Source organism: Mastigoproctus giganteus, chromosome 7 (assembly GCF_048544385.1).
Source record: "Mastigoproctus giganteus isolate SK-2022 chromosome 7, ASM4854438v1, whole genome shotgun sequence".
Lineage (NCBI taxonomy): Eukaryota > Metazoa > Arthropoda > Arachnida > Uropygi > Thelyphonidae > Mastigoproctus > Mastigoproctus giganteus.
The window spans coordinates 98,762,507-98,790,053 of record NC_143581.1 but is presented as its reverse complement, the minus strand read 5'-3'; the positions used below and the strand labels follow the sequence as shown (position 1 = coordinate 98,790,053).

The 27,547-nt window shown below is 37.3% G+C and overlaps 1 protein-coding gene across 2 annotated transcripts in view; it reads right to left on the bottom strand.

Annotated features, from left to right (window-relative positions):
* Positions 1-27,547, bottom strand: part of Agps (alkyldihydroxyacetonephosphate synthase) — a 467,281-nt gene that overhangs the window by 301,395 nt on the left and 138,339 nt on the right. For both annotated transcript variants that reach the window (XM_090377792.1, XM_090377793.1), the window contains 2 exons: positions 5,133-5,204; positions 1,044-1,123 (listed from right to left, as the gene is read on the bottom strand). In XM_090377792.1, coding sequence (XP_090233918.1) covers positions 1,044-1,123; positions 5,133-5,204 — 152 coding nt within the window. The remainder of the gene's footprint in view (positions 1-1,043; positions 1,124-5,132; positions 5,205-27,547) is intronic.

The window sequence follows — 27,547 nt, the reverse complement described above, 5'->3', positions numbered from 1 at the left end:
TGACCTTTCCGCATCCTCTGTATTTGGTGGTCACAGGCTTGAACCCCGGTCTAATCAAGAAGCGTGTGCTATGCACTGATGCTCCTGCCCACCTGGCTATGGAGGCGCCCCCCACACTTTGTGTGGACTGTATTATTTTGTTACATTATATGTCATTAACTAACATGACATATTTGTTACAAGGCCTCAAAAACTGTGATTTGAATTAAGGGAAAATAACCGAAATGATTTTGTTGGTGATCACTTTGATAGTTTCATTGTGCCAGAGTTTCTCTTTTTGAAATTTTATAACCTGATAACTTCCTTTTGTAAAGATATTTTATTACAGCTCGGTATTCATTTTTTTTTCCCCCATTTATACAGATCACACTTCAGTGACCTAAAAAAAAGAAGTGTTGTAAGTTATGAACTATAACATTGCATTGTTCTATGGGAGGCTAGATACTTATCAAACAACCATGTGAAATTACTCATGTAGAGAAAATGCTAAAAAGTAATCAGCCAAGCTGCTGATGTGTTCTCCATTTACCACTGCTCAGAATTTTACGTTTATTTTCACAATTCAACCTATTAGATTTATTGTCCAAAATCCAGCAATCTCCAGATCTGGAGGTTACTGTTACAGACTAGAGATTGGTGGATTTTGAACTTTGCTTGTTTGTTATTTGGTTTTTAGGAGCATTAGCAACTAAGGCCATATTGCTCCGGGAATATGTGGTGGTCATTTCCTGACCTTTCCACATGCTCCGCATTTGGTGGTGACGGGCTCGAACCCCGGTCTAATCAAGAAGCGTGTGCTACGCACTGCTGCTCCTTCCCACCTGGCTATGGAGGCGCCCTTTGAACTTTGCATATTTCCAGCTGATAAGGCTACTGAAATAACTTTTTGACTGGATTAAATCTTGTGTTGATAATACAATAACACAACAGCAAACATATAGTTCATATCACAAAAGGTGCAACTTTATCATAAATTATAACTTGTTACACAACTTTTAATAATTATATCAAGGGTGTGGAAATTTAAAATAAGGATTATTTACCATCTGTGAAGTATCTAGAGATACAATCATCCTTTCTTCATCAGGAGGACACTCAAGTGCCCCAGAAACGCTTGTGCCACCTAGACAAGAGCAGCAATTTAAGCAAATCAATAATTTTCCAACTGTAAAAATCAATGCATAATTTATATAACAACTGTTAATACGAGGTGGGCTATTAAATAATGAGACTGTGTGTGTGCAGCCACACCAAACACTACTTGTGAAACAAAGGCACAGCACTTGATCTCTAACCTTTCCCTAGTTGTTTGGAATGTGAGTTGGCAGACTCACATTACAAACAACTCACTCTGCAGTAAGATGGATGTTCATTGCCTTGTGTATTTGCAGTGTGCAGAAAAAAATGACAGACAAAAGAACTGAACAAGGAATCAACCTCAAATTTTTTAACAAAACTAAAAAAATCACCATATGAAAGTTGAGTTGTTACATCAAGTTTACAGGGAAACTAATATATCTAAATTTTGCATGTTTGAATGGCATAAAAGATTTTTAGGAGGAGACAATGTGGAAGACAATAAACAACCAGGCTATCCAGTATTCATGAAACTGATGAAAATGTGAACTGGGTAAGAGCACTGATTATAAGTGATCATTATTTAAGCATTAGAATGGCTACATCAGATCTCAACTGTACAAAGAAACAGTTACATAAATTTTAATTGAAAATCTAGGCATGAGAAAAGAGTGCGCCAAAAATTTTGAATGAAGATCAGAGAATGAGAAGAATAGAAGCTTATGAAGATGTTTTGTAAAAATTGAAGAGGATCCAGACTCTCCAAGTACTGTAATTACTTGAGATGAAAGTTGTCTGTTCCAGTATAACAAAGAAACTAAAAGACAGTCAATAATGTAATGGAAGATGAAATGATCCTCCAGGACCAAAAAAAAAAAAAAAAAAAAAAAAAAACAAGAATGTCAAAAATCAAAATGAAAACCATGCTACTTGTTTTCTTTAAAGTTTTATTAAAGGAATTATTATGGCTGAATATGTTCCACCAAATCAGACTGTCAATCAAACATACTATATTGAAATTCTGACAACGCTGCATGAAAAAATAGTAATGGAGGCACATGATGCAAGAAGACAAGTGTATGAACTCAGGTAGCATCAGTCAAAGGGAAAAAAAAAAAATCACACATCCATTCCCTCTAAAAGTTTGTCCACTTCCTCCTTGAATTGATTTAAGCTATCAACTTCCACAATGACAGATGAAAGTTTGTTCCAGATATTAACCACCCACTGGCAAAAGGCAAATTTCCACACATATATTCTACAACTGTCTTTCCTCAATTTGAATTTATGCCCGCTCAGGTTCATAATCTGAGCAGGAGGAAGAAACCCATCAGAATTCAACGTGCTCAACCCACACAAGGCAATGTGGAAGACAATATACACCTCAATCAGATCACTTCGCAGGTACATAGTCTCCAGCCACTGCAATTTGCAGTACTTAAGCCTTTCTTGGTAGGAGGACCCCTTTGTTCCCCTCAATAATCTTGTTGCCCTTCTCTCTGTACTCAATCAAGCAACTCCACATCCTTCCTAAAATGCGGCCTCCAGACCTGTAACGCAATACTCAAGGTGTGGCCTGACCATTGCCTTATACAAAGGGATAATCATCTCCTTTTCCCTACTAGAAAAATTCCTGATTATCATTCACAATACCCCATGACCTGCTCTGGCAGCCTCTCTGCACTGCTCAGAAAACTTCATATCTGACCACACAATTACTCCCAGGTCTTTTTCATTTACTACCAGCCTAAGTGTAGTACCACACAGTTGGTACATTTCTCTAGGGTACTTCTACCAGTATGCAGTACTTTGCATTTGTCAATGTTAAACTTCAGTTGCCACTTCTCAGCCCATCTGCACAAATTTTCTAGATCTTTTTGCAGTAGCACACTACCATTATTGTCATTAACAACATTGCCAACCTTTGTATCATCTGCAAACTTCGACATTAAGCCTGATACACCATCAATATCATTGATAAATATCATTGATAACTGGGCCCAACACCGAACCCAGGAGTACTCCACTAATAACATTAGTCCACAAAGAGCAGTGTCTATTGTTTACCACTCTCTGTCATCTCCCTCTCAACCACCCTTTTATCTATTGTAGCAACTTATCCTTAATACCATACTGATCAAATTTGTATAAAAGTCTTCCATGCGCAACAGTATCAAAAGCTTTCCTGAAATCCAAGTATATGAAATCAAAATTATTTTTTGCATCCAGTTCCTTTGTAACCACATCAAAGTTGTCAGACAAGACTTTCCCTTAACAAATCCATGCTGTGTCTGAATTATTACTGCAGTAGATGATCCTGCAATGAATCTTTAACCAGTGACTTCATTATTTTCCCCAGAACAGAAAAATTAACTGGTGTAGTTACTCATCTCTCCCACTTTGTGAATTGGGGATACATTTGCACATCACCAGTCTGTTGGGACTTTCCGAGTCCAAGGATGCTCTCATAAATATGGCTAAGGGTTTGCTTACTTCCTTTGCCGCCTCCTTTAATACAACTGGATAGATCCACATCCACCCCACATGCCCTTCTTATGTTTAACTTCACAATTTCTCCTCCACTTTGCTCTCAGTTATTACATAATTATTAAGCAACGGCCTCCGTAGCCGAGTGGGCAGGAGCGGGAGTGCAGTAGCACACGCTCTTTGAGTAGACCGGGGTTCAAGCCCCTGCCTGCTGAATACGGTCAATCTGCCAACCCGCACTGGACCAGCGTGGCAGATTATGGTCCATTTCCCTCAGCATGAATTGTTGAGGAGGCTTCCATCCTACAGTGGGTTGATAATGGCTGCACTTTACTTTTTTTTTATTAAGCATCCTGTTACAGTTTGATAAACTTCCGGCATTTTCCTCCCTTAATAACTCCTCATGTGTGAATGTAGATGCAAAATACTCATTCAGATTATCAGCTATCTGAGCAGGATCATTAACAGAAACCATCAATATCAGGTGGACCAATCTAATTCATCCCCTTCCTTCTAGAGTTTATATAAGTAAAGAAGTCTTTGCTGTTTTTCTCAGCATCCTTTGCCAAAGATTTCTCGTAATCTGCCTTCACTTGCCTAATCTCTTTTGTGACTTGATTACAGACTAGCTTACATCTGCCATAGGCTTCTGTGTCACCTGATAATTTATATACATCCCATGCATTTTTCTTCTCTGCCCTGAGTCCCATTAGTTCATCTGACATCCATTTATGCCTAAACCCTGAACAATATTTCTTAATCGGTATGAAAATCCTCGTAGCTTCCACTATTTAGTTCCTTGAATGCTTCCCACTTACAATTTGCTGTTGGTAACATTATCAGTTGGTCCCACTGTACAGAATTTAAAAACTGTGTGAGACCACTGTAGTCACCTTCACAGATCCCTTTACCCCTGATGGTAATTATATTTTTAAGTAAATCTGACATCAGTACACTGTAATCACTGCCACCTAGTGGTTCCTTTATCTGCAAATTCTTAATGCATGAATAATCACTGATGATTACCAGATCAGAGTATTACACTCTCTGGTTGCCTCTCGAACATGCTGCTGCAGAAAACAATCATTCAATAACTCCACAAAAGTCTTTCTAAATTCAAAGGGAAAGACCTGAATTGTGGAAGGATGATTGGATGCTTCATCAAAACAATGCTCCAGCACAGAATGTGCTCTCTGTTCAACAATTTCTGGCCAAAAAAAACAAATCCTTGTGTGTGTAAATGTACACCCTACTCGCCAGACCTTGACCCGCGTGACTTTTTTTGTCTCTCCCCTAAATTGAAAAGTATACTTAGGGAACCCATTTTCAGTCCATTTAAGATATTCGGGGTGGGGGGGGGATGACCAAAGTGTTAAAAGGGCTTACAGAAGATGACTTCCAGAAATGTTTCTATGTTTAGAAACAATGCATAGAACAGTGTGTGCATGCCAAAGGCATTTATTTTGAAGGAGATAACTTTTAAGGTATGAAATATTTCATTATATTTATTTTATTGCAAAGTCTCATTATTTAACAGCCACACCTTGTAGTATGCCATTCCCACCTACCTCCAAATGGAATGATTACCACATTATGTAATTTTGCCAGGTGAATCAAACGAACAACATCATCATGGCACCCTAAATTAGAAAAATTCAAACAAATTATGAATAATTCATCATTATCAGAAAGTTCAGGAACAGATTAGTTATAAAATCTAAATATTACTGTTCAGTGCATGTTTTGATTGAATAAAAAGAATTTTTTTTAAAAATAAAATTAAAGACAAAGTGTGCTTTAAAATGAATACCACTGCAAATCTAATAAAATTCCCAAACAGCAATGGCCTTTATGAAATATCAGTGGGGGTGTTATCAATGTGATCTGCACGTGAAGGTAGAATGAATTTATTTGTAGAGATGGAATATATTTGAACAAAATGATGAAAGGAATTTTACCAGTATCACTGGGGATATACCTTAAGGCAGAGGTTCCCAAAGTTTCATACTTTGAGCCCCTTTAAATTTTTCATAAATTTCCAGCACCCCCACCCCAAGCTTCAGAATAAGTGCAAATGAACAATTTGACATAAAATTTAGGTATGAATATACATACTTTTATAAATTAATATATACTTCAATACATTTAATCTCAAAGAAATAAAATACTATACGAATAATAGAAATAAACATATAAAAAAAAAAAAAAAAAAATGCTGGCGCATGCCCCACACTTTGGGAACTGCTGCCTTAAGGGATCAAGAAAATTAGTAGTTGGGAATGAACAATAGTACTACAAATATACAGTTATCTGATGGTATAGTTCAAATTAACATTTGCACACATTCCAAGCTGTTCTTGTTTGTTGCCACAAAAGCTGATAGCAAGATGTTCTGAGTAGCAACATTTCAAATGAGCAGGAGGTAAGTAAGAGAAATAAGCTTAAATAATTTCAAAAGGTGTCAGGGTAGTAAACTACACAAAGCACGGTTAATCTTAATTTTCAAGAGTGCTGTCAATAAAATGAGTGAATTTAAACTTCTGGTAAGGGCAACTAACAGTGACATAATAGAACTAATGGAAATTATGGTATGTACAATGTATTTAGGAAGAACAGGAAAGACAAAGGGTATGGTGGGTCATGCTTCTTATCAAAAGCAGCATGAGTGCAACAAAAGCTTTCCTAGATTCAGAAGGTATGCATGTGAGTTAGTTGGAAGCGAAGGTGTAATGAGAATGGCAGTAATCTATAGCCCAGATGATTGTGCATATATATTAATAATTTTTAAATAGACTGATACATATTCACACTTAACATATGTAGTATACATTAGGTTGCTATAGTCAAACCTACACTGCCCATCACAATTAATGGAATAAAGTAACAGTGGAATAAGAAGATGTAAAAAAGGTGACACAGAACAGAAGGATGCTTGAGAGCACAGGTTTTGAGAACAAGTGAAGAAATAGCATAATGACCCTAGAACTTTCTTGGCTTAAAGATTGCTCAAAATTCTACTGCATCCTTTGAAGGACAACACTGAGTTAAGTGGACGACATGGGAGACACTGAGTTGAGTGTACTGGGAATGCTAGGAGGAGGTTTACCAAGATCATCAATGCAAAAGTGAGAAGAAAAGTAAGCTGTTAGTAAGTCGGCTTTATCTTTAACTGAGGAGGCAATATAAACCACCAGGTTTTAATAGAATTGGAAGTATAGGTGGAAAAAAGTTCCATTCAATAGTTCTGGCCAGAATGGTTTGACTACCATTTGGAGTAACAAGATTTCTACTCTTGGCTTGTTCCAAATCTGGTTTGGATTGATTAATAACTGTTTTACCGTTGTTGCAAGCTTTGGTGAAGACAGAAAATGAACCTGGAGAATTGGTTCCAAGCCAAATGTGATATGTAACATTCTTACCTTGAACAGTCATAGCATCACTTACTGAAAAACCAAGGTTTAGATAGAGATTTATAAGGTGGAGTTTGGAATATAGGATTTTATCCCTACAAAAATAATTTCACTTGCACATCTGAGCAAACAGTGACATCAGAATATTTAAAACCAAGGAAAAGAAGAGCAAAAATCTTCCAGATCATCCCATTTTGATTTCTTGTAATTCCAAACAATATAAGGATGAGAATGGCCATGAGAGAAATGCTCCATTGGAGAAGAGACTATCAACAAACTGTGGTATGAGGTGCCTAGATGATCTCAACCACATACTTTGAATGGGGTTTGTGAAAAAAAAATTTAAGAGTGTTGAGTGTGTGGTTAGGATTGTCTAGTATTCTGGTAGGTAAATGAACAATCTGTGCAAGGTCATTAATAATTTAAAATCTGGATCTGGATGGCCTCCTAGTTAGTTGCCAACAGGTTCAGCCCAGTAGAGTATCTATTGGCCAACCTCCAATAGATGGAAGAGGTGAGGGTTGCCAGATCTCTACTCTGGACACTAAATATTATGTGTTTCACCACTTCAAGCTTCAATAAGCAAAGTGGTGGTACTGCACCAGTTGATGAGAGTCAATTATCACCTAGTACTGCCTGGTGATTCAAAGGAGCAGCATTTCTCTGTGTGATGTGCACAACATACCTCAACCCCTACTTATGCTGATTCACACCTGGTCACCTTCAGTATACTAAGAACAGTATTTCAGAACTTGCACCCTATGAGGATATATCCAGGGTTACTAACAGTCCTACCATCGCAAAGGTGTAAGCAGTGGATCTGGTTGTCACAGAACAACCAGGCTTCACCAAAATTTGGTTGACTTGACTTGACTCCGGTATCACCTGAATATCAGTTCCATTAGCATTTTACTCAAGTAGCAAGCAGCAAGGACCAAATATGAGCAATTTTTGTTTTTTTGATTTATATGAATCATGCAATAATTGATTGTGCAGGTTTAGTATCAGCAAAATGATGTAAGTAAGCAAGTTTATAGAAAAAAAAAAAAATATATATATATATATAAAATTTTTTTTAGAAGACTGGATAAAATCATTTCTTCCTGCCAGTTCATTCATTACTGCATTTCTGATGTTTGAGATCTTACTTTGAAAGAGTCAATTATAGACTTTATCTGACTATATCCATTGTATTGATGTAATAGTCATGGTTGTAATCGTCATATGGCATTTAAAGATGTATCTGCAGTATGTTGTTATTTCCTTTGGATGACTATAATCAGGCTGATCATTCCCAATGATTCCTGGATGCCTAGCGAATTCAATTGTGTGTGTGTGGGCATGCACTAGCATTTTTTTAATGGATTTTCCAAACAGGAAAAGTCACTGGATCCTACAGTATTCTAGTATTGTGTGTTGAGAAGACTGTTCTAAGACAATAGCTAGAGATTATTTTTTGTACTCCTTGGGTGTGATCTGGTGCTTCTCTTAAATATCATGTTCCAGTGTGTCATTAGTGGTGTCTCTTTATGGACAAGGAAGAACTGCTCAGATTTGTCTTTAAGAAGGAACTTCGAACTATTCCTGTGTTTTGAAGAATCAGTTATTTGACACTTGATTTGGACTTGAGACCTGAAATTGTTTTTTTTGTTTTAAGTGCAAGCCTGTGACTTATGCATTTTTGTTGATTCTTGAAGCTAAGCTATACATACGATCTAGTATTTTTGTTGTTGTAATTATATGGTAGGGTTGCCATTGTTTTGCTAGATAAAAGAATTAAATTTGTGTACAATGATCTACATAAGGGGGGGGGGGAACAGTTTATTCCAAACAACATATACAAGGATAAATAAAGAAAATTTAATCCAGAGAGAGAAAGAGAGAGGTGTTGAAAAATGAATGGACGTTGACTATGCTTTTCATATGTTTTTGATTGGTTTTGAATAAATAAAATTGTGCAATTACCGATGCTAAAAAAATGCGTACGTAAATATCTCTAAAATTGGCATGCTGCAGAAATGGAAATACATAATAGGGAGGGAGGGTGCGTTTGTACTAGAGGAATCACCTCTCTTTTGGATAGCCTTGGAGGAATTAGAAGATTTTAGAGTTATTTGTAATTTGAATGAGGACAGGAACCATAAGAGAAAAATAAGCTGAAAGAGAAAGAAAAAGCTTAGCTTTTTCTTTCTTTCATTTTCTATGAAAAAAATTTTTCTAGATGAGAATGAGAGCAGTAGACTTTTGCTTCTTTTTTTGCATGAAATAAGATAATACTGAATGTTAAAATCAATGAAGCTAAATGAGTCATCTTCTGTCCACTGCATAATTACTTGAGGAATAGTGATACAATTCCAATGTTACAATTGTCTGTGCAGCACAAAGTTTGCCAAACTGGAAGTAGAATGTAGTGAAATATAACCAACAAAACTACAGACAATATTTCTAATCATTGGTGGAGAACTTCAGTAAACAGGAGGAAAAGCATTTAGTTTTGCTGGAGGTGGAGCAATTAGGAAGGAATTTTTGAATGGAATTTTTGTGTGATGGTTTTGAGAACTCAATAAATAAGTGGTGGGCGAAAATGATTCCTTAGGTTGTGATTTCAATTTGTGTTTCAATTCAGCATTTCCCTGCAAAGTTGCTGTTTGTTTGTTTGTTTGTTGTTTGGTTTTTAGGAGCATTAGCAACTAAGGCCATATTGCTCCGGGATATGCGGTGGTCATTCCCTGACTTTTCCGCATCCTCCGTATTTGGTGGTGACGGGCTCGAACCCCGGTCTAATCAAGAAGTGTGTGCTACGCACTGCTGCTCCTTCCCACCTGGCTACGGAGGCACCCTGCAAAATTGCATCATGGGGTGAAAGGTAAGTTTGTATTAGAGGAATTACCTCTCTTTTCGATAGCCCTGGTGAACCTTTTTAATGGTGCGTGCCAAAATTGGCTAAATCTTTCAAAAAACTACCCTCACGTGCATCTCAGAAGCCGATATTAAAGACATTTAATCACACAATTTTGTCAGTACGTCTCACCACCACTCCAACTTCAAGTAAATTACTGCGTATACACAGCTATTTACTGAATGGTGTGAACGTCACTACGTACCTGGCAGAGAGAACAGGAATGTGCAGGTCACGACTTAAGGTGGATCCCTGGAGCGATGTTGTTTTAAAGTTCGAAATTTTTTTTCGATGCTTTGCAATTCACATCTGAGCAAAAAAAATTTATATGCATGCCATTTTGGACTCGTGTGCCATAGGATTTCAAGAGTTATTTGTGATTTGAATAAGGACAGGAATCAAATAAAAGAAAATTCTTCTTTTAATGTATTATTTTAATTTTTCAGGTACCCACAGATTTTTCCATAGTTTCGTCTTCCGGTTTTTGTTAGCTTGTTCCCTCTCTCTTTATCACATTCTACTTACCTATATTCCATTATGATGTTTGGATACTTTCTGCTATATTTTGAAGTTTCCCTGGTCCATAAACCTTTTTAATATCATTCTTAATATCACTGTAACCATTTTCTACAACCTCTTATTATTTATACATTGTATTTCACAAGTTTTTCTAGGTGTTGCTTATGCTACCTTAAATAACTTTCTAAACAAATCTAACTCATGCTGTCTACCTTACTGGCTACTCATGCTTTGAAAGGTATACATACCTTCTTTTCTTTATTTCTTATTAGCATTAGTAGAGGCATTTGATGCAAGAAAGCAAGCTTATGCAGCATCAGCCCAAAAAAAAAAAAAACCACTTCCACTTCACCCCTCTGTTCGTTCAAAATACCTGTCCAGCTGAGCCTTAAACTTATTTAGGCTATCAACCTCCACTACAAGGGATGGAAGTCTATTCCACCAACCAACCACCCGCTGGCTAAAGGTAAATTTCCGCACGTCTATCCTACATATGTCTTTCCTCAATTTGAATTTATGCCCTCTCAGGTGATTCTTCTGAGCTAGAGGAAGAATCCCATCAGCATTGAGCATGCTCAAACCATTCAAGGCTTTATACACCTCTATCAGATCACCTCGCTGGTGCCTAGTCTCCACACACTGTAATTTGCAAAACTTAAGCCTTTCTTCGTAAGAGCACCCCTTTGTTCCATTCACTAATCTTGTTGCCCTTCTCTGTACTCGTTCCAGCAGCTCTACATACTTCTTGAAATGAGGCCTCCAGACCTGTATACAGTACTCTAGGTGTGGCCTGACCATTGCCTTATACAAGGGAATAATCACTTCCTTATCCCTGCTGGAAAAATTCCTGTATATCATTGACAATACTCCATGAGCTACTCTTGCAGCCTGTCTGCACTGCTCAGAGAACTTCATATCTGCCTGCACAACCACCCCCAAGTCCCTTTCATTCTCTACCACTGTCAGTGTAGTACCACAGAGTTGATACGTTGCTCTGGGGTAGCTGTTTCCCATGTGTAGCACTTTACATTTGTCAATGTTAAACTTCATTTGCCACCTCTCAGCCCATCTGCTCAACCTTTCCAGATCCTGTTGCAGTAGCATAGTGTCAGTTGTGTCCTTGACAACCCTGCCAACCTTTGTATCGTCTGCAAACTTGGACATTAAGCTTGATATACCATCATCAATATCATTTATAAATACAGAAAACAATAATGGACCAAACACTGAGCCCTGAGGGACTCCACTAATAACATTAGTCCATGATGAGCAGTGTCCATTGATTACCACTCTGTCTTCTCCCCCTCAACCACCCCTTTATCCATAGCAGCAATTTGCCTCCAATGTCACACTGCTCCAATTTGTGTAGCAGTCTTCCATGTGCAACAGTATCAAAAGCCTTTCTAAGGTCCAAGTATATAATATCAAAGCTATTCCCTGCATCCAATTCTTTTGTGACTGCATCATAGTATCCAATCAAATTGGTCAGGCAAGACTTCCCCTTAACAAAACCATGCTGTGTCCGAGCTATAACTGAAGTCTTGTCTAAATGATCCTGCAGTGCTTCTTTAACCAGTGCCTCCATTAATTTTCCTGGAACAGAAGTTCAGCTCACAGGTCTATAATTACTTGATTAATTAATTAATTAATCTATAATTAGCCTTTGATCCTCCTTTGTGAATCGGTGTCACATTTGCACATTTCCAGTCTATGGGTACCTCCCCTGAGTCCAAGGAAGCTCTCATAATTATGGCTAAGGGTTTGCTTACTTCCTTTGCTGCCTCCTTTAATATAACTGGATAGATCCCATCCACCCCGGGTGCCTTTCTTGTGTTTATCTTCAACAGTTTCTCCTCCACTTTACTCCCAGTTATTTCAAGATTCTGTAGCTTACTACTAGAGTTGAATACACCTCTGGCATTCCCCTCGCTGAATAACTCCTCATGTGTGAATGTCGATGCAAAATATTCATTTAGTTTGTTAGCTACCTGAGCAGGATCATCAACAGTTGACCCATCAATATCAAGTGGACCAATCCGATTCATCCCCTTCCTTCTAGAGTTTACATAAGTAAAGAACTCTTTGCTGTTTTTCTTTGCATCCCTTGCCAAGGATTTCTCGTAATCTGCCTTCGCCTGCCTAACCTCCTTTGTAACTTGGTTGCATATCAACTTGTATCTATCATAGGCTTCTGTGTCATGTGTTAATTTGTAAGTATCCCATGCATTTTTCTTCTCTGCCATATGCCTCATTAGTTCATCTGACATCCATTTTGCTGGACCCATTGTTTTCTATATTTATTGATGATACAGATGAAGGCATATCAGGTGTAATGTCTAAGTTTGCAAATGATATGAAAGTTGGCGGGATGGTTATGCACAATAGTCAGGGTAGGTACTGCAACAAGATCAACAAATTAGGCAGATAGTCTCAGAAGTGGCATCTGAAATTTAACATTGACAAACTTAAGGTACTCCATATTGGGATCAGTAATACCAGATCAGTTGTACCAACTGAATGACACCATACTCAGAGCAGTGGAGAATAAAAAAGACCTGATGGTAATTGTGCAGTTACATATATAGTTCTCTGACAGTGCAGACAGGTAACCAAGACAGCTCAAATTTATACTCAAATCTATCCTCTCTCTACAGGCAACATATCGTAGCCTAGTGGTCAGGCGTGCGGGTGCATAAGTACATGTGCCTTGAGTGACCAGGGTTCAAGCCCGTGACTGCTGAATACCGTGCTGTTTCTTGCATTCTGTGTATCTTGTAAACTCCTCTGACTGTTTGGTCGTCCCAGAGTATAAACAGAAAATTTATTTATTTTATTTATCTTGGTAACTTTGTTTTATTAATTTAGATTCCTTTTTGAACTTTATTTTTATTATTATTATTTTTTTTATTATTATTATTATGCTTATTGAACTTTTATTATAGATAGGCAATAATTACCTAACATACTACATAGGCAGAGTAATATAAATCTGACCTCGGGGGGGGCTTATGCTCTGTATAGCTCCCCACCACATTCTACTATTCCTAAACATACACATATTACACACACACCTCACAGAGCATATCAGCTCTGGTATAACAGGTATAAGGTAACAGGTAACAGGCTCTGGTATAAGAGAGGCGGCAAGCGAGTGCATTGAACCATTGAGGCTAATTATGCGAGCATCATTAGACTCTGGGGAGATTCCCTTGGATTGGAAAAGTGCAAATGTATCTCCCATACATAAGGGTGGCTCTAAAAGTGAAGTTGGAAATTATCGACCTGTCAGTCTGACTTCAGTAGTAGGGAAAATCATGGAGGCAATGATCAAGGGTGGAATTCAGGATCATTTGGATCGAATTGAAATTCTCAAGGATACTCAGCATGGTTTCGTAAAGGGAAAATCATGTTTAACAAATCTGGTTCGCTATTTCGAAAGGGTCACTCACGAGCTGGATTTAGGGAATAATTTCGACATTGTTTATTTAGATTTCAGCAAAGCTTTTGACTCAGTCCCACATGAGCGGTTGCTTTATAAGCTGGAACAGGTTGGAATCACTGGGAAAATCCTTAGATGGATAGAAGGATGGCTTCAGGGCAGGAGGCAGAGGGTTGTGATAAATGGCTATTCCTCAGATTGGGTTGATGTAAGAAGTGGGGTTCCCCAAGGATCAGTATTAGGACCACTGTTGTTTTTAATTTTCATAAACGACATTGATGAAGGGATAGAGGGCGTGATGTCTAAATTTGCAGATGATGTTAAAATTGGTAGAGTAGTTAATGATCACTGTCAAGCTGAGCTTCTTCAGAGAGACCTAGATAGACTTCAGGAATGGTCAGAAAAATGGCAGCTGTGCTTTAATCCAACAAAGTGTAAGGTATTACACCTGGGAAACAGTAATCCCAAAATAACTTATTCACTTGGTGGAGTTCAACTAAAGCCAGTACTGGAGGAAAGGGACTTGGGTGTTACGATACGGTCAGACATGAAATTCTCTGAGCATTGTAAACAGGTTGCAAGGAAGGCCCATGGTGTCCTATCAATGATCTATCGAACTTTTGCAAGTAGAGATAGGGACGTGATAATCCCATTATATAAGGCTTATGTTAGACCACACTTGGAATACTGTGTTCAAGTATGGAGACCGCACCTGAAGAAAGACATCGAGCTTCTTGAAAGGGTGCAAAGAAGGGTAACTCGCCTGGTGAGATCGGCAAAAGGGCGTCCTTATGAAGAAAGACTTCGAATATGTGGGTTGCAGAGTTTGGAAACTAGACACCTTAGAGGAGATTTGATTGAGGTGTTTAAGGCTCTGAGAGGCATCAGTAAAATGAATGAGGACAAAATTTTCAAGATTACAAATGATGCTAGAACTAGGGGACATAAATTCAAGTTACGGGGGGAAATATTTAGATTGGATTGCAGGAAGTTCTATTTTAGCCAGCGAGTTATAAATTACTGGAATAAGTTGCCTTCATGGGTGATAGAGGCCGACAGTTTGGGGAAATTCAAAGGTCATCTGGATAGTACTTTCGGGTAAGGGAAGCACATAGGATGATAGGTTTAATTTCCTTTTTATTTATTTTTTATTTTATTAATTATTATTATTTAGTTATTTATTTATTTATTTATTTATTTTTGTTTTTATCATTGTTTTGTTCAGATTTATATTTTTTTTTATTTTATTTTATTTATTTATTTATTTATTTATTTTTTTTTTTGGCTGGTGCAGCATAAGCCATAGGCTTTCTTGCACCATGCGGCCGTTACTAATACTAATACTAATAACAGCTTCCAATTCCAATCCTTCCATGCAAAACCTCAAATTCAACAAATGTAACAATAGGCTTTGTCTTATCTGCTCATACATGCATCTCCATATTATCACTGACATTAGTAATGATCTCATCTTTTTCAAGTACAGCAATGTGGTATACCTTATCACTTGCCATACTTGCAATACTAAAGATGTTGGCCAAACTAAACAAACTGCATTTAAGACTTAATCTTCATAGATCTGACAACTATAATAGCAGCAAAAACAATGGCAAACATGAACAGGAAATAGAGTACAAGCATTTCCAGAAGCATTGCTTCACTAATATCCACATCTCTGTCTTAGCCCGTACACAACTGACCCTATTTTAAGAAATAGACAGGAACAAATATTTATGTTAAAACTGAAGACACTTTATCCTTATGGCCTCAACAACAAATTTAGCCATAGTATCATCACCAGCTGTATACAAGATCTCTGTATTTATGATAAATATCAAATGGTTAAAGATATAAGCAAATCTAGATACCACAAGAAATGCAAACCTAGAAATATTAATTTAAAGAGTCACAAACTAGGCAAATTTTCCCAGACTATAACTGATTGGGACAGCAATGACATAGAAGTACAGCAGATACATAAGCTGCTTTTCAGTACAAAACACCTATTTCATTTATTAAATGACATTGGTAAATTTAAGCTAAAATCATTAGATAATAAAATTAATAAGGAGCATTCTACCATCATACTAAAATTTCATAATACCACCATGGATCATATTAATATAAACCATTGCATCAACTCACATGCTAATCTTCTTCCAACTAACTGCCAAAATAACCAAATCAAAGCTAGATTACAGATATATTAAACCATTTGGTCTTCTTGCTTGTAATTACAAATCCCTAGCTACTAATATGGATAAATATAACACACCTATTAAAGTTTACCGTGTATGGATAAATACGGTGTCATCAAAATTAATCAACAATTATAAAGCTATAATATCACATAGATCTCCACCAACCACTATCAATGGTAATATCTCCAACTTAAAAAAAAAAAAAAAAAAAATTCAGAGCTGCATAACCACTTCATCATAACGCTTGTCGACAAAGCTGCTAAAAACTATGCATTCACATGTAAATCTTTTTACTTTCATACATAAATTCTGAACTTAATTCTAGTGAAACATACAAGCCTATGACCAATAACTGCAATGTCATTACAAAAAAGTTAATAGATATACACAAAAAATTAAAACTTAATTTTAAAAATTAATAATTATAGTTTTCCTTATATATCATTATCAGTCATTATCAATCAACTGCAGGATGAAGGCTTCTCCAGCAATTTTCCAGTTCCTTCTGTTTTGTGTAATGGCCATCCATTTACTACCCACAAACTCATGAATTTCATCTGTCCATCTCTGGTCGTTGTCTTCCAGGTTTTATTCTAGCTCCTCTTGGGTACCACTTTGTTATTCTCTTAGTCCATCTACCATCATGTCTTCGAGCTACGTGTCTTGCGCAAGACCATTTTAGTTCTTTTGTTTTGATAAGGATGTCCTTTACTTGAGTTTGCTGCCTAATCCATGTGTTTCTCTTCTTATCTAACAGTCTGATTCCCAATATAATTTGTTCCATTCTTCACTGTCGTTCTCAGTTTCTCTTCCAATATTTTGGTGAATGCCCAAGTTTCACTTCCATAAGTCATGGTGGGTAGTATACATTGGTTCATTATTTTACGTTTGAGACAAATTAGGATATTGCTCCTGAGTATGTGACTATATTTCCTGAATGCTATCCATCAAAAATTTATTCTTCTCTTGACTTCCAGCCATTTATCATTATTACAGCTAATAATTTGTCCCAGATAAGTATATGACTCCACCTTTTCAATTACTGCTCCTTGAATCATTATTTCCCTTTCTGTGGCATACTTGTTCATCATTACTTTTGTTTTAGCCATATTCATCTTTAGTCCAAAATCCTTACTAACTGTGCATAACTGATTAAGATTTTCTTATAATTCTTTGGGATTGTGGCTTATGACCACAATGTCATCTGCAAATCATAAATGGCTTAGGTACTCACCATTCACATTGACTACCTTCTGCGACCAGTCTAATCTTCTAAGCTTCCTCAAGGGCAGCAGTAAACAACTTAGGAGATATTGTGTCTTCTTGTCGAACTCCTTTCTCGATTTTAAATTTGCTACTGTCTTTGTCTAGTCTAATAAAGGAGGAAGCTTTCTCATAATTTTTCTTCAAAATCCTAATATATAGGGTATCTATGCCTTGTCTTTCCAGTGCGTGAAACATTGCCTTATGTTGTATGGAGTCAAATGCCTTTTCATAAGTCACAAATGCCAGGCATAATGGTGTTTTATATTCATTTGCTTTCTCCATTAGCTGTGATATTACGTGAAGGTGATCCATAGTTGAGAATCATGTCCTAAAGCCAGCTTGATCTTTCGGTAGATTCTCATCAAGTATTCTTTCTAATCTGTTCCGTGATTCTTTCTAATGATCCTTGCAAACAACTTGTAGATGTGGGATAACAAGCTAATTGGTCTATCATTTCCAAATTCTGATTTATCTCCTTTCTTATGCAGCAAAACTATGATTGCATTATTCCACTCCTTAGGCATCACATCTTTTCTAATGTATTTTGTGAAGAGTCTTGCCAGTTTTTGTGCCATGTCTCTTCCTCCTAATTTTAACAACTCTACAGTAACTTCATCTTCCCCCAGGGCTTTCTGATTCTTCATTTTCATCAATGCATGTTCTACCTCATCAGGAAGGATATCAGGTATGTCGTATGTGTTACTAATTTGTGATCCATCTTTCCCACTGCTGGCATCATTCCCTTGCTCCTTTTATAACTATCTATCGTAGTTTTCTTCTATTTGAATTATGCCTTCTCTGCTATATATATATATATATATATATAATAATAATAATAATATAGGTACCCCATTGCTATTTTTCAGTTTCAGTATCATTTGTCTTTCTGTATTACTGCTGATTTAAGTCCTTTGTTTTCCCTTAATGCTTGTTCTACTTTTCTTGTGTTAAATCTTCTTATGTCCTCTCTGAGTCTCTTTCTAATGGCTTTCCATAACTCAGTATACTCAATTTTCTCCTTGTCAGTGTTTATCTTGCTCTTCATTTGTCGTCTTTGGTTCATCATGACAAGTGTTTCTTGACTAATTTTATCTTCTTTGGATTTCTTTTTACTTAAAGGTTTCTTGGACTTCTTCACTTTCAGAAAGTTGTAATATTCCTTGTCGATATCTTGGCCCTGAGCCGTCTGCAGAAGCACAAACTTGTTATTAAGTTCCAGTAGATATTGCTTTTCCTCCTCTTCTGTTATCTCAAAGATGCCAACCGGGCTAGCTGGGTGGGTAAAGTGCCTACCTCACAAACCAAAGTTAGCGGGTTCGATTCCCGCCTCGGACTTGGTTATCACAATGGTGCCGCACTATCCAGTTGGATCTCACGGCCACAATACACAAAGAAGCAGGAAAAAACTAGTTCCTTCGTGTATTGCTCCCATCATATGATAAAAAAAAAAAAATCTCAAAGACCTTCGTATTATTTACTTGAGTCAGTTTTTTCCCTTCTTTTCTTACATCTATATCAAGTGTGCATCTTACCATTCTTGGTAAGATGCACACTTGATGCACACTCCTAACTTGTTCAGGACGGTAACATCATTCACGATATATCTTCTGTTAGTGAGGATGAAGTCGATTTCATTGTTAATGCATTTGGGCTCTTCCATGTTCACCCTTCTCTTGAAAAAAAGAATTCATTACTGACAATCCTTGAGATTCTGCAAATTCCACATGTCTTTCACCAATTCCAAAATTTCCTATAGTTCCCCTTTCTGCACTGTTTTGTCTTTTTCCAACCTTCGCATTGAAGTCCCCCATAATAATAGTGTAGTGGGTTTTCTGCTCATCTAGAAGACTCGATTTCGGTGTACATTTCTTCAACCTCTTCATCATCATCATGGCTCAACGTTGGTGAATAAATCATTATAACCTTTAGCTTGTACCTCTTAGAAACCTTGCGCCCTTGGTGATGTACTTTTGAATTCCAAAATGTTGTTTTTTTATATCTTTATGGACAAGAAAGCCAACTCCACATTTGCTCCTTTCACTGTTTCTATTGGTGTACAGCAGATTTCCACTTGATAAACTTAAAAATGATTCATTTCTTCTTGTTTCAGCCAAACCAATGATATTCCAATTCACATTTTCTAATTCCTTTTCCAGCTCTAATATCCTGTCTTCACCGACGAGTGATCTTACGTTTTAACAGGCTAAGTTCAGTTTCCGTGCATGGCAGCCTGGCCATACCCACAGATTCTTAGCACCGTCTGTTTCGTGGTGAAACCCATGTTTAGTCTCTACAGCAAAGTTTCCAGCATCCCCTCTCCCATACTTCTCCTTCAACCCATGCACGGTACTAAGTACTATAGGTTTTGATACCTTTCGTGTTTGGGGTTTTCACAAAAAAAAAAAAAAAAAAAAAAAAAACTCATCCTCTCACTGCTGTAAGAGGGGGGAGTGAAAGCTGCTGGGGACTGAGGGCCATTTGTTTCATCATGTGCTGGAGGGTTTGGTCTTTTCCTCTTCACGCTGACCAGGCATCTTGAAGAGAACCACTCTACACGTTAGTTGCCACCTAAGTGATATAACAGGGTTTACCATCGAGAAGGTGTGCATGAGTGGATTTTAGCGAGGCAGGCCAACCGGACTTCTCCTAAATCTTCTGAGATAAAAAAATATTGGCTCCATCAGTGTTTTAGACAATGTCTGATAACACAGAATGCCTGTTCCCCTCTAATTCCTTATATATACTTCATACCAAAGTTTCATAAGAACCCAATAAGCTTCAGATTTATTACTTCAAGCAAGAGCAGCTATGCACATAAACCAGGTAAGACTTTAGAACAGTTACTGAAACGTATCATTAACATTCTACCTGACAGCAGGATCATCACCAACAATATCCCTATTTTAGAAACCTTGCATAAAAGCAGTATATCCTACATACAAACCTTTTGATTTCCATAGCCTATTCAGCATTATTGATTAAGCTGGTTTAAAATCTGTCTTAAACAATCTGTATAATAAATACATACATATAAAAAACTGCAAACCAACATACTGGAACGATTTAATCAATTTGTGTATTTCCAATAATTATATTTTTGATGGAAAAAGTTTACCAACAAACTATGGGTACACCAATAGGTAGCCATGCAAGCTATATCACCAATCTATACCAAAACCTTACTACCTCCAGAAATCTGTATGTTTAGATACAAAGACAATTTATTTGAAGCAAACTGCCCAATTTCCTACAAGATCTTGTCAAGATATACCCTGCAGAACTCACTCTGGAAAAAACCAATAATAACAACCTTTCAGCCACTACCTCGATTTAGATATAGATCTTAACTCTCAGACCACAGTCAACATATACAACAAACATGAAGCTTTCAACTTCAAAATAATACACTTTACACATTGGCATTCTAATATCTCCAAAAAGGTACGGGCCAATATCATTCTGTTTCAAGGTATAAGGATAGCCACTATATGCAATAGCAAAAAATTGATAGTTAACAATATCAGAAATCTCTACAATAAGTTTCTAGATAACCAGTTTCCTACAGCCTACATGTATTACCATATCACAAAAGCACTACTTATTATCAAACGTAAAAAGTTAACCAACTACACAATTGATATCAATAATATCATGGCTAACTAATATTCTATAGCTGCTAGGCTTGTACATATTGTATAATCTATATTCCTAGCCTCTTTGGTGACTTACAACTTAGAAAACTTGTACCCACCAATAGGTTAATCAAAAGTATTTTAATTCTTATTTTATTTTTACCATTTTTATTACTTCATATTTTACATACCATACATAATTCACCTAAACACTGGAAGTATACTCCCAGAACTATATTCAGGATCCTACTATAGGAATGAGAATAGCAACCCCGAACTGCTCAAAGCACAACCTATTTTCGTCTTCTTTCGTATACTTTACTCTTTCCTACCATTCTATATACTTTTATTTCTCGTGAGCCATTAGTTTACCAAACGCAATATCAAAATGCTCCTTTTCTACTTTAACACACTTTTCTTGCCTAAAAAGTTTAGCGACTATTTACCACTACCTTGTAAGCTTGTTATTCCTTGTGATACTGGGATGTACTACTTCAAATGTTTAATTCCTACCCCTAATATACATTCGTAATTTTAATTTGATCTGATTTAATTGGTTTCGACTATTTTCTCTAACTTTAAAATGTATGACACATGGTGTAGTTAGACTGGTTTAATTTTAATTATTTCGTTAACTTACCTTTTTCCTATTTCTTACACAAGGAGTCACTAGATACCAAAAGACTTATTTGAAACTTTTTCGTCATTCTCCACTGCAGTACAGACTTCTTTTTCTCCTGTCATATACCAGCTCGACCTCAGTAAGTTATCTTCTTTCATTTTAACCTTTGTCTTTGCATTCCGGCTCTGTCAGGTCAGTCATGAAATATATGGGTTTTTTTTTTTTTTTTTTATGAAAACCCCAAACACAAAAGGTATCAAAAACCTATAGTACTTAGTACCGTGCATGGGTTGAAGGAGAAGTATGGGGGGAGGGGGATGCCGGAAACTTTGCTCCAGAGACTAAACATGGGTTTCACCACTTCAAGCCTCCAATAAGCAAAGTGGTGGTATTTCACCGGTTGATGAAAGTCATCTACCACCTGATGCCTTATAATTATAATTCAACTATAAATTAAACTTTAACCCTCATCTTCCATACCGGCCTTTCAAATCTACCATGTGCTGCAAATATTTCATGACAGAAACAGAGGCCTTACATCTTGCTGTTCTTTCCTTTGATTTCGGTGGTGGCCCTCTAAAAATGCATTGAAGTCATAGGATATACAGCATTTAGTACTTCTAATTTACTTCTTATTACCGTCTGTCCCTTCCTTGTTCCCTGCAGTTACAATTTCAGTTCTGTTAGTCCTTTACCTATTCCTCTATACCTACAAACGTATGTATCCATTATAGTCGTTGGGTTCGTTCTGATTAATTTTGGTCCATAAACCATTAATTAATTATTAATAATATATACTGTTAAATTATTCATAAAAAAATTCTTATAAATAAACTGTGTATATACACACACACACACACACACACACACACACACACACACACACTGTGCTGCCACTTTATTAGGTACACCTACCTAGTAGCGTGTTGAGCATCCTTTAGCCTTCAAAACAGCCTGAATTCATCTAGGCATGGATTGAACAAGATGCTGAAAACATTGTGCAGGAATGGAGTACCATGCAGACATGAGTGTGTCATGCAGTTTCTTGAAATGCAATGGAGGTGTAGGCCTGCACCGATCAGCCCTTTCCAACTCATCCCAAATATGTTCAATAGGATTGAAATTCGCGGGCCACTGCAGCAAAGCAGTCATTGTCATGTTCCTGGAACCATTTCATAGTGATTCGAGCTTTGTGCACCAGTGCATTATCCTGCTGGAAGTAACCATCTGACGGAGGATAAACTGTCAACACGAACGGATGCACTTGGTCAGCAACAATGTTTAGGTATGGTATGGCATCCAGACGTGAATCTATGGGTATCAATGGACCCAATGTGTGCCAAGAAAACATTCCTCACACTATAACACTGCCCCCACCACCTTGCACAGTAGTCGTCAGACATGGATTCATGGAAACATGTTGTTTTGGCCAAATTCTGAGCCTTCCATCAACATAATGCACCAGGAACTTCGACTCATCAGACCAAGCAACTGTTTTTCAATCCTCGATAGTCCAGTGCTGGTGCTGCTGTGCCCACAGGAGGCACACTCTCTCGTTCTTCATTGATAACAAAGGTGTACGATGTGGCTGTCGGCTGTTGTAGCTCATTTGCGACAAAGTGCGACATTGGTCCATTGTGATATTTTGTTCTGCGGACCAAGGTTGCATTATGACGTATGTGCGACATTGTGGCCCGTCTGTTTGCTTTCACAATTCTAGCCATCCTCCTCTGACCTCTCTCATCAACAAGCGATTTTATTCCACAGGAGTGCTTGAGAGAACATTTTCTGATCATTGCACCATTCTTGATACACCCTTGAAACTGTGGTGCATGAAAAATTCAGGAGAACTGCCTTTTCAGAGATGCTTTGTACAGCACATCTTGTACCTACTACCATGCCACGTCTAAAGTCCGTTAGGTCAATCCTTTTCCCCATTCTTGCTATGGTTTGTATGCTTAACTGATACTAGAAAGGTTGTTCTGCTGCATTTATATCCACAACTGTGGTTATGTTGCAACATTGTGGGATAAACCATTTGTGTGCACAGCAGGGGTGTACCTAATAAAGGGGCAGCACAGTGTTCACACACACACACACACACACACACACACACACACTGATGTTCAAAGAAAGGTTTTTTTTTTTTTTTTTTTTTGATTTGGTAGTTGTTGGCGCATCGGCTTCTGTGGCCATATTGCACCTCCCAAGGTTTTTGCAGTACTTTGATCCAAGCCCGAGGCGGTAATCGAACCCGCGACCTTTGGGTTGCCGGGCAGGTACTTTACCCACTCGGCTAGCCCGGTCGGCTTCAAAGAAAGTGCATCACCACTTAAAATTGTAATTTTCGCCCGAATAACATAAGTATATGGCAATATTTCTTACAGATTGCATCAGATAAGATTAACACACGTAGGTGATGATGTAATACTGCATCAGCTGTTACTTTCATGTATATAAGTACGCTCTGCAAGAGTTGCAGTCATTCCTTGCTTGTGTAAGGATGGCGAGTTACGTGCAGTTAATGCCATGAAGAAAGAGTGCTATTGTTGCTTTATGCGAGGAAGGATGTTCTTTCCATCATATTGCTTATTAGAGTGTCTTGTAATCAGTCGACAGTGAGTAGATTTCTTTCCAAACTCAAGAATACTGGTTCTGATGATAGGAAAAAAGGAACCAGACACAAATAAGTCTCTATGCCAAAAGAGGACCGCGTTTTGAAGCGTTTATGCCTTAAAATCCGTAACGCCTCTTTGTCTGGGTTGAAAAGAGAATGGCAAGAATATACAGGAGTGGTAGCAAGTGCAGTAACAGTCAGAAGATGCCTCTCAAAAAATGGACTTGTAGCCAGTCCTAAGAAGAAGCCCTCCGCACACAAAAAATGAAAAAGGCCTGATTAATTTGGTGTGAGGAGCATGTCAAATGGACCCCTGAGCAGTGGAAGTTAGTTATTTTCTCGGATGCAAAGAAATTCAACTTGCATGGCTCTGATGGGAGACAAACGATTCACAGTAGACATGGTGAAGAATACCATCCAGACTGTATGGTGTCTACAGTGAAATTCCCTACCAGCCAAATGATATGGGGGTACATTTCGTATCGCGGAGTAGGTCACCTGCAGTTTATAAAAGGTTCCGTAAATGCCAAATGGATACCTGGCTATATTGGAAGGCAAATTGCTGCCAACCATTAGAGACCGTTTCAACCTGCCAAGTAACTGCATCTTTCAGGAAGACTCTGCTCCTTGTCAGCAGGTGAAAACTGTAAGTAGGCACTTCTGTAGTTACTTTAGCTTCATTTCTGCATTAGAGGTTCAACAGTAATGTGTGTTTGTGTTTACATTTGTTACAGGTGAAAAAATGGTTGGAAGAACGGTCCATTACAACTCTTAGCTGGCCAGGAAACAGCCCGGACCTGAATCCTCTAGAGAACTGTTGGCATCATGTGGAATCTGCAGTTGCCAGAAAGAAACCAAAGACCCTTCATGAACTTTAGGAAGCCATCATGTCTGGAACCACGAACTATCAGTTAATTATCTTTAGAAATTGATCTTGTCAATGCCTCGACGGTGGGTGGCTGTCATTAGGGCCAGAGGCCGTTGAACTAAATATTAGTTTGCACCTGGTGAACTTTTCATTTTGTTTTCCATTTAAAATGATAAACTGAAGCAAACTGGGGGCTTCTGATAACATTTTAGCTGTAATTGTCATGTTTACCAAAACTGTTGTATAAAGGTTGCAAATGCTCATTTCGGAATATTTTGAGAGCACCTGAAAAATATTACTTAGCTTTGCCTTAACTATTAATAAATATCTTTTGTTTATATTTCTATTTGCGATGGTAGTCATTAATGTAACATACCATCGCAAAAAAAAGTTAGAAATATGAAATTCCTAGGTTATGCACTTTCTTTGAATACCAGTGTGTATGTGTGTGTGTGTGTATATATATATATATATTTCTTTCTTTCTTTCTTTTTTTTTTTTTTTTTAAATGTTATCTCACTTTCCATAACTACATAACAAAGGAGGGAGCTTACCAGACTGACTTAGTTTTTAAGAATTAAACTGATTATTTATACTATTAAATGGTTTTTCCAAAAAGTTGCATTAATTTGCTCAAATAAAACTGAAAAATAAAAGCCACTCGTTCAGAGTACCACACCTTGTGCATACATATACATTTATTATTATTAGTAGTAGTAGCAGCAGCAGTAGTATGATGCAAGAAATGAAACAAAAAAAAAAAAAAAAAAAAACACCTCTTCATCACCGGTCTCCGTCTCCTCTAATAATTTGTCTAGTTCTTCCTAGAATTTATTCAAAACTACACACTTCCACAACAGACAGTTTGTTCCAACAATTAACCACCTGCTGATTGAAGGAAAACCTTCACACATTTATCCTGCAACCACCTGTACTCAATTTGAATTTATGCCCCCACATGTGTGTAGTTTAAGAGAGGAAAAATGCCATCAGCATTGAGCTTGCTCAATCCATTCAAAGCCTTAAACATCTCAATCAAATAACCTTACAGGTGCCTAGTCTCCGTATGCTACAATTTGCAGAACTTAAGCCTTTCTTGCTGACTACCTTTTCAACAGTCTCATTGGCATTCTCTGTACCCATTCCAGCAGATCTACATCCTTCCTAAAATGTTATCTATGCAGACTTGTATGCAGTACTCAAAATGCAGCCGAACCATTGTATCACAGGATAATCACCTTTTTATCCCTCTAGACTGTCTATCCTCTCGACCTGCCTGTAATGCTCAGAGAATTTCATAAATGACTGCACATTACTCCAAGGTCCTTTTCATTTTCCACTAACCTGAGTGTAATACCACACAGTTGGTATGTTAATTTGGAATTACAGCAGGCCCCCGTTATAAAGCGGTTCGCTTTACGCGGATTCGCTATAACGCTGTTCTTATATTATAACCTGTATCTGACTATAACGCTGTCACAGATCACTATAACGCTCTTTTACAGATTGCATTTTTGGCATATTTAACGAAATTGTTTCATTTGAGGGAGTCGATAGCTTGAAAATCAATAGCAAAACAGCATTAAAACGTTTCCCACGCCGACTTGAGAAATTTTCCCACGCTCAGTGAAATTTTCTCGCACGCTAATTTAATTGCAGTACAGGTGACTTGTTACGTAGTTCCGAGATCAACATTTTAAAAAACGATCAAGTATATTGCTTGTAATATTTGCGTTATACGCATTTAGCCCAAGTCTGGTCATAACTCAGTACAGTATTAGACATTGTGCATAAAGGACAGTTTACTCGAACATTGTATTGTAATTAATGCAACCAACGCAGTTACATTTTCGAAGAGTTAATAATGGCCGATAAGAATGAAAAAGCAACAAAACGTCTGGGCGCAGTACGAAGACTATAAATGTAAGAAAAAGACTGAATTTGAAAATTAAATTAGACGTTTTGAAGCGAATCGATTCCGGTCAAAGACAAGCGGATGTGTGCCATAATTTATGACTTGCAAGTTTAACTGTAAGAACAATTATAAACAAAAAAATAAAGAAATAATTTTAGCGGCGGGAAAGATAGCTGTTCCACTGCAAGCAACTAGGGCTAGGCCGGCTATTAGGATTGAAATGGAAAGACTAACTAATTTTGTTGAAGATAATATCCAATGCAGAATTCAGTTAAGTTAAATATTAAAAAAAAAAAAAAAAAATAGAGAGAGAGAGAGAGAGAGAGAGAGAGAGAGAAAGAGATTAGCCAATATGATGATCTGAAGAAAACTCGCCTAAAAAAAAAAAAAAAAAATGTGGAACCATTTAAATCTGGTAAGGGCTGATAGAATAAATTTAAAATCCAGGGAGAAGCCTAGTGCAGATCAAGGAGCCGAAAATTTCAAAAAAGAACTTGTTAAAATTATTGAAGGGGGGTATTATGTGTCATACTTCTCAACAAGTTTTTAACATAGATGAAGCAGGACTTCTGTGGAAACGAATGCCTAAAAGAAG